Source organism: Hipposideros armiger, unplaced genomic scaffold (assembly GCF_001890085.2).
Source record: "Hipposideros armiger isolate ML-2016 unplaced genomic scaffold, ASM189008v1 scaffold_901, whole genome shotgun sequence".
Lineage (NCBI taxonomy): Eukaryota > Metazoa > Chordata > Mammalia > Chiroptera > Hipposideridae > Hipposideros > Hipposideros armiger.
In genome coordinates, this window is record NW_017732251.1 from 271,477 (window position 1) to 282,850 (window position 11,374).

The window sequence follows — 11,374 nt, forward strand, 5'->3', positions numbered from 1 at the left end:
CTCTCTCGCTCTCTGTGTATGTGTACATATATGTATATATATGTATATATTTGTGTATATATGTATATATGTGTATATATATGGGAAAAAATTAAAATAAAATAAAAACCTTTTTTCCATTGCAGTTAACATACAATATTACATTAGTTTTAGGTGTACAACATAGTTGATTAAACATTTATATAACTTACAAAGTGATCGCCCTGATAAGTCTAGTACCCACCTGACACCATACATAGTTATTACACTATTATTGACTGTATTCCCTATGCTGTACTTTATATCCCCATGAATGTTTTAATAACTTGCAATTTGCACTTCTTAATACCTTCACCTTTCTCACCCCATTAGATAACCATCAATTTGTACATGACACTATATTTTAAATTTTAGATTGAGGCCTCTTAACAATAGAACAAATCTCTGTTTATAAGGAAAATCTGGTTGGTAATGTGAATTTGTATTCAAGAAAAAGCAAGTTGCTTTTAAATTAGATGGGGTTGTTTAATGAATTCTGACATTTCATTTTTATGGAATTCCAGTAGCCTTACACAAAAACAACTTTTCTTAGTATTAGTCAAAAACAAGATTACAAGCAGTTCATGATGTTAGACTTTAGTAGGTCAGATTTTATTGCTTTTGGCTAAAGGACTACTGCAAAATTTATAAAGTAAAAAGCTGGTACAATGTGATCTTCAGACTACTAACAAAGTTAAACTGAGTGAGCAAATATATTTACCAATTAAAAATCTTCAAAAGGAAATAATCAGAACTATGTATCACAGTGTTTATATGGCATTTTTACAGTAACTTCAGTCAATTCATTTACAAAAAATAAGATTTATTGAAAAACGTGTTTACTCTTCCCCCTGTATTCATACATACTTCACAAAACAGCACTGACTTTTTTCTAATTTTTGAAAAAGGCATTACAAAAAGAGAGGTTCTAAAATTCCACATGTGCCTGACAGAATCAATTAGAAGTAGTACTCTGAAAAATAGGGCAGAAGAGGTAGCACTCATTTCAGAAGCAGAAGCTTCTAGCAGATTGCTAGTACTCTTCCATTAGCTTTTTAAAAATCTCCTATTTGCTTTTCTTCTTCTGAAATATTGACCGTCTTCTAATTTTCCTCTGGGGGCCGTGATAAGTGAAGAAACAGCTTCTTAAAATGGGAGAAAAAACTTTCTTCTAGCAAGTGAACCAATTGTAGAGAGTGAGCTGGACCGTCCTTCACTGCTGGCTGCGTTGCCTTGATTGCCGATTGTCGGTGCCGCTTCGTCCTCGCAGCCAGCTGCTGTACCCTCCTTCATTTAGACACATTCTGCCTTTCTCTGACTCACATATAAGGGGTGCTTTCTGTGTGCTCAGCTAAGAGCATTATGCACATCATTACCTCCTTTAATTCTCAAAACAACTCTGAGAGGCATTATTATATAATCCCTATTTCCCAAATGAGGAGTCAGAGTCATGAGCTAAGTAATTTGCAGTTTTACACAGCTGGCAGGCTGGGTAGAGTTGAGATTCAAATTCAGGTTCCAGAATTCAAGACCTTGACCAGTACACCATTCTGCCTCTGCCACTTCCACATTAATAGGATTGCCAGAAAAGCACCAACTTGGACACCAAATGACAACGAGACACCCAGTGTATTATAATGTTAGTATCAAGGAGAAAAAATAATATATTTTTAACTTTCTATGTGACCATAGTGATGCATTATGTGTCTTATAAATGCTGGAGCTATGATTTAACCAAATTCCTACATAACAGAGAGCATGTGCTATGATTCTTATTTTGAAGCCTTAACCTTCAGTGTGATGGTATTTGGAGATGAGGCCTTTGGGAGATTATTAGGTGTATATGAGGTCTTGAAAGACCCTCAACAATGGGATTAGTACCCTTATAAGAAGAGAAGATACCAGAGCTCTCTGCAGTGTGCAGACACAGCTAGAAGGCAGCTGTCTGCAAATCAAAAAGAGTCTTCACCAGGAACTGAGTCAGCTGGCACCTTGATCTTGGACTTCCCAGCCTTCAGAACTGTGAGAAATTAGTGTCTTGTTTAACCACCCAGTCTATGGGATTTTGTGACAGCAGCCTGAGCTGACTAATACAGATTTTGGAAGTAGAGTGCTCCTGTAACAAATACCTAAAAATGTAGAAGTGGCTTTGAAACTGTGTAATGGTAATGAGTATAGGCTGGAAAAGTTTTGAGGTGCAAGCTGGAAATACGGATGTTAAGGTTGATTCTGGTAAGGTTTCAGATGGAAATGAGGAACATGCTACTGGAAACTGGAGGAAAGGCATTCCTTGTTACAAAATGGCAGAGAACTTCGCTGAACTGTATTTTAGTGTTTTGTGGAAGGTAGAATTTACAAGTGATAAAATTGGATACTTAACTGAGGACTAAGCAAAGTGTTGAAAGAACAGCTTAGTTCATCCTGAGTACTTATACTAAAATATAAAAAAAGAGAGAGAATTGAAGAAGGAATTGTTAAGCAAAAAGGAACCAGAACTTGAAGATTTTGAAAATTCTCAACCTATTCATATTACAAAAAATGAGAAAGCTTGTTCTGAAGAGAACACAAGAGTGTGACTGAGCTACCATTTGATAAAGAGATCATGGGTGCAATTCTTGGACTTAATTAGCCATTCTAACAGAATGTAATAGGGAGGGGATTGTACCAGCAATGACACTGTCAGTTTGAACTAAAGGGGACAGAAAAAACTAGATGAAATGAAGGCTGTCAGACTTCTTAGATCCTACGGGACCATACCATAGAGCCATTTGGCTTCAAACATGCTTTATTTTTCAAGAAAAAAGAACTGAGAACACAATTCAGAGATCATCAGGGCCACCCTCTCAGTTTCAACAACACGCTGCCTTGTGGGGGAGAAGCATGGAGGCGGGGCCACTGCCCCAGTGGATCTGGAAGGTAGTGCATTGACAAAGAGAATTATTCTTGAGGCTTAAAATCTAATGAATTTGCCTTGATAAATTTTAGGCTTGCTTAGAACCATCATTTCTTCCTTCTTTCCTGTTTCTCCCTTTTAGAATGGAAATGTCTATCCTATGTCTTCTCACCATTGCATTTTGGAAGCACATTCCTTTTCTGGTTTCACAGGTTCATACCATGTTTCCCTGAAAATAAAACCAGGTCTTATATTAATTTTTGCTCCAAAAGATGCATTTTATTCATTTATTCTTGTACAAAAATCTACATTTATTTAAATACAGTCATACCTGGCTGACGATCTTAACTGGGGCTTATTTTGGGGTAGGGCTTATCTTACAAGTACCCTGAAAATCCTGCAAGGGCTTATTTTCTGGTTAGGTCTTATTTTCAGGGAAACACGGTAGCTGGAGAAGAATTTTGTCTCTTGATGAATCAAAGCTCTAGTCTCACCCATACCTAATTTAGTTGGTATTTAGATGAGACTTTAGAGTTGATGCTGGAATGAGTTAAAACTTCTGGCGCTTTTGGGATAGAATAAATGTATTTTACATATGAAAAGACACGAATTTGGGGGATCCAGGAGCAGAATGCTATGGACTGAATGAATTGTGTCCCTTCAAAATTTGTATGTTGAAGTCCTAACCTCACCCATGACTTCATCTAACCCTAATTACTTCCCAAAGACCCCATGCCAAATGCCATTACATTAGGGATTAGGGATTCAACATATGAATTTTAGAGGGACACCATTCAGTACATAGCAAATGATATTTCTATGCCTCAGGTTAAGTAGTTTGAATTTAATTACCTTCTCTCACCACCCAAACCTTCTTGCCATTCCTCATATCAGAGCTAGGGTAGATTTGTTAAAAATGGCATGTTGCCCAATATCAGCCCCTCATTCCATGGTCACCACTTCATCTTGGAAAACTGTTTGGCTCTTCACTGCTCTTGTTCTTTGGTCTTCTAATATTTCTCAGACCTACTCCATCTTTTTCTGTGGTCTATTCCCTTTAGTGCCCCAGAGGATTTTGTCTCTGAAACAAAAGGAGCTTTTCTTAGCAGCATTGAAATTACATACATAGTTGTTGGCTTTAGGTATCCCTCTTGCCTTTACACTAGCCCAGCTCAGGTCATAGCAGGACTCTAGCTGGACAGCCAGAGGGAGGAAGTGCAAATAATTGCCAATATTACTCTTCTCAAGCTCAAGCTATTTCTCAGGTCAAAGATCTGGCAAATGTATTGGAAGAGGACACACAAAGGATCACCACACTTAGATCTACAATTTCCCTAGAACTTTGAAGAAAGAACACCACCCTCTATATCTGAGTGAGTTCCTATGTATGTGTGGGTGCGTAAAACAGAGAAATTGAGTGATTCATGGAGGCAAGAATAAAAATATTCACTTTAATCTTTATGTCTTTCTGTAACTTAATAGAGCTTATAGTAATTGAAAATCCATTTCTGAAACATTAAGGAAATAAGAGAGGGGTGGGGTAGGAGGCGAAAGGGAGAAGAACTAGAGCTACAAGAGAAAAGTAGACAAAACACCATAATTTCAAATTTCTGTAACTCCAAATTGTGATAACTTTGTTAGGGCCTGATTTGAATTTACTTTAAAAAGGAAAACCTTTTTTATAATAAACACTGTGAATGAGATCACATCACAAGTGAAAAGCTTTTAAATAGGAACTTTTTTTTAAGATTTTATTGGGAAATTGGGGGAGGGAAACAGAATCAGGGGAAGGGGAACAGACTAGTTGCTGTCCTATTGTTCTTCAGTCTAGTTGTGGAGGACGTCGCTTCACTGGCCCAAGTTGATATTGTGATCATTGTGCTCTTCCTGGGTGAGGCAGTCACTCACCAGCCATTGGACAGCTGCTCACGGCAGGTCACAAAAGCTCACGCCCGCTGCCAGCCAGCCCCATTGCAGCCTACGCCATAGCTGGCGACTCACGGCAACCCAGCTGCAGGTCGAGCTGTTATTCACCATCTTAGCTGTAGAGGGCGCAGCATCACTGGCCCTCATGTGGGATCCAAATCAGGGCCCTTCTGCTCAGAGCTGGCATCCCAAGCCAACTCCTAACCAAGGCGCCACTCCTCCAGCCCTGAATAGGAACATTTTCAAGATACCCTCAAGGACTTTAGAAATACCCATTACTTATGTTAATTAAAATTTCCATAGTGTGAATTATATAGCATTAAGCATAATACAAATCAAAATCATATAAAATAATTCCTATGCTTTTATAGGCAATTTTGATAAAAACTGATCTAAGAACTCCCTACTATACACGAAAAAAATCAATTTCATTTTAAAGCATTTTCTAATTTACATATCCTTCATCTAGGCGTGAAATGTGAAATTTTGTTAAAACAAAGTCTGACAATTAAGTTTGTGAACTTGTTGCAATGATGTTGCTAACCTTTCTTGATATCAGAGGGATTATTCATTATGGATTTGTACCAACTGGACAAACAGTTAACCAAGTTTGCTATTTGGAAGTGCTGAAAAAGGCTGTGTGAAAAGTTAGACGATCTGAACTTTTCGCCAACAATTCATGGCTCTTGCCTCACCACATTGCACCAGCTCACATGGCACTGTCTGTGTGGGAGTTTTGAGCCAGTAAACAAAACTGTATTGGAACACCCTCCCTACTCACCTGATCTGGCCCCCAATGACTTCTTTCTTTACCCAAAGATAAAGGAAATATTGAAAGGAAGACATTTTTATGACATTCAGGACATCAAGGGTAATGTGATAACAGCTCTGATGGTCATTGCAGAAAAAGAGTTCCAAAATTGCTTTGAAGGGTGGACTAGGCGCTGGTGTCAGTGCATAGCTTCCCAAGGGGAATACTTCGAAGGTGACCATAGTGATATTCAGCAGTGAGGTATGCAGCACTTTTTCTAGGATGAGTTCATGAACTTAATTATTCTACCTCGTAAACTTTTAATAAAAATGAAAAAGCTGCAAAATACGAATTTAATAAAATCCCTAAACTATGCGTCTTTTAAATATATCAAAATATATGTCAGATTTTGTTATTTTGAACCTCTGCATAATATTTGTTTAGGAAATAATTGAGGGTATGAAATTAATTTTTATATGTCTATTTATAAAATATCTTTTTTCAGGAACTGAAGTGAAAAAAATTGAAGCTATAAATGTTCCTTGCACACAGCTTTCGATGTCATTTTTTAATCGGTTATACAGTGAAGATATTGTACGAGACTGTGGACACATTGTTAAATGTTTTGATTCTTTTTGTGATCCCTTTCTTATTTCTGATGAGTTACGAAAAGTAAGTACAAAAGTTTTAAACTTCACAATAGAATTTTATTTCAGGAAGTGATTAATGTAAAAAACTTTTGCCTGTCTAAACCCATAAAATACCTCTTCTCAATGAATAATGATCAATAATAATCATTACATTGGTAGATTTCTTCTTGGATGGGACTTTTACTGTCAACTTTATTATCTATGTATTTCAGTAGTTCTTGACCAGGTGCTACTAACATCCAATGTGTTGAGGCTAGGGATGCTGCTAAACATCATACAATGCACTGGACAGCCCCTTACTACAAAGTTATGTGGCCCAAAATGTCTATAGTACTAAAGTAGAGAAAACCTGACCTATTTAATTGATGGCTATTTTTCTTCAATGTGGGGCTCTTAACATATCACATGAACATTTAAAAACATCCCTGGAGTAAAAGAATCTTCTTATCTCATTGCTGAGATCAAAAAAGCCATTTGACTAAGTTAATTTTGTTTTAGGGAAAGGTGTACTGAACTTGGATTATGTACAGGGCTTTGGTATCAAATAGATTCAAATCCAGGCTTTGTCACTTAATGGTGATATTTAACCTCTCAGCCTCAGTTTCTTTATCTATAAAATGGGAATAGTGTAAATTATGTGAGAGAGTGCATTTAAAGTTCTTAGCACAATGCCTGGCACTTAGTAAGCTTTTGATAATATTAATGACTATTATTAATTGTTAACATTCTACATTAAAAGAGAAGGGAGATGTACAAGTCTAATGTATTGCAAATCCAGATAGGAATGAACTAAGGAAGCTACTGATGCACTATTTTGGATTCAGAAATCTTATCTGTGGGAGACCACAAGGTACCCAGCCAGTCTATACATTGATCTACACTAGTACAACACCTAAGAGAACTCTTAGTTTAAGAAGATAATAAAATAAACTAATTGAGAATAACCAAACTGACACAATGAATGAGACTACATATAGTTTACTCTTTAGTTAAGTGAAGTATATTCATGTATAACAAGATACTATAAATACTCTACAGTGGGGATCTGATACTCATTTCTACTCCTTACCAAGGACTGGAAATCATTCAGAAAGTGTCTGGTATAGTCTGGGTTTCCCTCCTTTTGAGTACAACTAATCTCAGTTCTTCTCTCTGTCCCTGTCCTGTGTTGGTATTCCTTAAATTTTTTGTCTCAAGGCCCGTACCCCTAATTTTGGAGAGTTCACCAACACTTCCACACAGAGCCTCCGCAGTAGACTTCTTTTAAAGGAGGATTTGCTTTCCAACAGTAGCCTCTGTTTAAAGCTTCCTGCTGCTGCCTGTCTTGTTTATGCCATGAATAGCACCTCTATTTAGGAAGTGCCGGGACGCAGTGTTTTCCGTCTAGTTGCCTGTATGTTTTACTCTTGTGTTCTTTGCCACTGTGGCAACAGGAAAGACTGTAACTTGGTTGTGTTCTGGCTGAAAAATAAATAAATAACTTCCAGATTTAGCCAGAACTAAAAAGGGCCCCCCATTGTGCAGCAACATGGATTCTGTTGGCACACAGTGTAACGTAAGTGCTGATAATAACCTCCTTCCTGACTGCGGCTCAGAAGTTTGATTCATTAACCATTGCGTACCGGCTTTCTGAGGGCGACACGACTGAACAGTCATGTATGTGAATGAAGAGGGAGACCAACCATAGAATGTTACTGTTTTAACATTCACTCCAAAATTTTTTTTTAATTACTGTAATTTTTAAATTACACAGCCTAATCATTTCAATATATGAGAGTGCTCGTCAGGAATGTAACTGTTCATTCTTAAGGGCTTTAGTTGCCGTTGTGTTAAGACAGATCTTTAGGTAGCTACAAAATTGGTCTTCATTATCACATCTTTCCTTACAGAAGAGGCGGGAGGGAAAGAGGGGAGATAGATGTATAAGTGGCACACTCAGACAGTAGTAAACAAGGGACCGCTTCCCTTTACTTATCTTACTGTATGTAACTTTGGCTTTCATCACGTCATCATAAGTAAACTGTATAGTCAACACCATAGAGTTGTTTTTTTTTAAATGCCTCTTATATAATGACCTTGTGGTGGATTTTCATTTGAGATTGGGGTAAATAAAATGTTAAGTTTAGTCTGTTTTCCTAATTAAGTGTATCTCTTACTATTAGACAGTGATTGTTGTATAACTCATATTTCCCTCTTTTATCTGTATGGTAGTGCTAATTGTTTTGTACAATTTTTATAGCTTTTCTCCACTTAGTGTTCCTGATGTGTAATTGTTGTCTCTTCCCACTTTATTTCTTGGTTACAGTTTTTGTCTTTTATTATTTTTATTTTATTTTACCTATATTTCATTGTTAGCTATTTCACATTCTTTTTTTAAAGGAGATAGAGTATAAACAATTCAATGAGAGACATAACTGTTATAGCATACATTTATCACCTTGTTATGTCCACCATGGTCAACAAATTAATCAATTGCCTGTAATGCCCAATGGTATAAGAAAATCCCCAACATCAGACCTAGTCAAACTGTTTTCTTTTCATTTCTCATTAAGCTTTGTTTTAATGAGTCTCAAAATTCTGTGACAGATTTTTAGTTAAGATGTTTCCATTAAAAAGTACTGATTTTAAAAACTAATAACTTAAAAACTGCCACACACACACAAAAAATGGTCCACAAAACATCCTCCTTTTCTTCTGAAGGTTTTATGATGCATTGTAATCATTAACCAGTCTTTTACTATTAAACTTAAATGGCCAATTGTGACAAACAGTTCTGAGACCATTCTTCCACCACTGATTAAGACTGGGGTGGCAGGTATTGGGGATAATATTCATTTAGCCTTCTGAGCTTTCTGGGCGGACTTGGTGACCTTGCCAGCTCCAGCTGCCTTCTTGTCCACTGCTTTGATGACACCCACAGGGACTGTCTGTCTCATGTCACGAACAGCAAAACGGCCCAGAGGAGGGTAGTCAGAGAAGCTCTCAACACACATGGGCTTTCCAGGAACCATATCAATGATGGGAACATCACCAGCTTTCACAAACTTTGGGCCATCTTCCAGCTTTTCCCTGAACGAAGATCAATCTTCTTCAGCTTAGCAAATTTGCAAGCAATGTGAGCTGTGTGACAATTGAACACAGGTGCATATTCAGCACTGATTTGGACTGTATGATTCAGGATAATCACCTGAGCCGTGAAGCCAGCTGCCTCCGTTGGTGGGTCACTTTTGCTGTCACCTGCCACATTGCCATGACGAACATCTTTGACAGACACATTCTTTTTTTTTTCAGCTGAGCCATCCTGCCACCTGTTGGCAGCTCAGCAACAGCTCAGCTCGGGCTGGACTCGAACCGCTGTTTCTCAAAGCTCAAACCTTTGAGCGAGCTCTTAACCAACTGAGCCACTCAGCTGGCCCCGACAGACACATTCTTGACATTGAAGCCCACATTGTCCCCAGGAAGAGCTTCACTCAAAGCTTCATGGTGCATTTCAACAGGCTTTACTTCAGTTGAAACATTGACTGGAGCAAAGGTGACCACCATACCAGGTTTGGGAACACCAGTCTCCACTCAGCCCACAGGGACAGTACCAATACCACCAATTTTGTAGACACCCTGGATGGGCAGATGCAAAGATTTGGCAGTTGGACGCGTTGATGGCAGGATGTGATCCAGAGCTTCAAGCAGCATGGTTCCACTGGCACTTCCATCTTTACGGGTGACTTTCCATCCCTTGAACTAAGGCATGTTAGCACTTGGGTCCAGCATGTTGTCACCATTCCAACCAGAAATTGGCACAAATGCTACTATGTCAGGGTTATAGCCAATTTTCTTAATGTAGGTGCTCACTTCCTCAACAATTTCCTCATATGTATTCTGGCTGTAAGGCGACTCAGTGGAATCCATGTTGTTAACACCAACAATTAGTTGTTTCACACTCAGTGTGTAAGCCAGAAGGCCATGCTCACAGGCCTGCCCATTCTTGGAGATAATCGGCTTCAAATTCAGCAACACCAGCAGCAACAATCAGGACAGCGCAGTCAGCCTGAGATGTGCCTGTAATCGTGATTTTGATAAAGTCTCTCTGTTCTGGGACATCAATGAAGGTCACATAACACTTGCTGAGCTCGACTTTCCACAGGGAGGTATCAGTGGGGATCTCACACTCACACTTAGCTTTCCGTTTATCCAAAACCCAGGCACACTTGGATCTGTTTCCCATCTCAGCAGCCTCCTTCTCAAATTTTTTGATGGTTCTTTTGTCAACCCCACCACATTTGTAGATAAGATGACCAGCAGTGGTAGACTTGCCGGAATCTACATGTCCAGTGACAGCAATATTGATGTGTGTCTTTTCCTTTTCCATTTTGGGTTAGATTTAGTGGTGGTTTTCACTACACCTGTGTTCTGGCAGCAAACCCATTGTGAAAAAGCCAAACTGTTTTCTGAAAGAGGTAGCAAGGTCTCAAGAGAGCAAGAGTCAGTATAGATTAGTGATGTGTAAGGTGATACTATTAGAGAGTGGGAAAAGGAGTGGTGGTCATGAGGCTCCAGTTACCTGAATAGTGCAAAATAGAGTAACAAGTGGCAGTAAGGAAAGTAGTGAACCAAATGCTGTAAAGTGAAAGGGCTTAGAAAATGACCATTGTGTTTAACCTTGATAGAAGCAAAGACTATAGACCTTATGGGATGGAGAAGTTTCTCCATTTATTTGTGTATTGTTTCCAAATAAGATTTAAGGTGATTCAACACTAAAATTGCAATAGCACAAACAATTACTGAAGATACAAACTAGAACGAAAAAATAAAGTAGAAGAGAAGACTTAGATTTCAATTTCTTTCATTGAACATTAGTACAAAATGATAGGATGCAGGGGAAACAAGTGCTGCAGGTCTCACAGATCACTCTTTCCAACTGCCTCAGGATTGGTTCTAAAAATATGACTAAGATTCTTTTTAAATATGTAAATTGAAATTTTCAAAACCATAAAAATTAGAACCTCAAATTATGTTACACTAAAATGAATTTTATCATTTTACATAGGTTTTACTAGTGGAAGACTCAGAAAAATATGAAATATTCAGTCAACCAGATAGAGAAGAGTTCCTGTTTTGTCTTTTCAAACATCTTTGCCT

At 38.1% G+C, this 11,374-nt stretch overlaps 1 protein-coding gene and 1 pseudogene across 1 annotated transcript in view; one reads left to right on the forward strand and one right to left on the reverse strand.

Moving 5' to 3' along the window:
• Positions 1-11,374, forward strand: part of CFAP300 (cilia and flagella associated protein 300) — a 32,524-nt gene that overhangs the window by 9,366 nt on the left and 11,784 nt on the right. The window contains exons 4-5 of the mRNA XM_019630324.1: positions 6,094-6,260; positions 11,283-11,374. The exon at positions 11,283-11,374 is cut by the window's right edge and continues 81 nt beyond it. Coding sequence (XP_019485869.1) covers positions 6,094-6,260; positions 11,283-11,374 — 259 coding nt within the window. The remainder of the gene's footprint in view (positions 1-6,093; positions 6,261-11,282) is intronic.
• LOC109375116 (elongation factor 1-alpha 1-like) lies at positions 9,070-10,604 on the reverse strand (annotated as a pseudogene).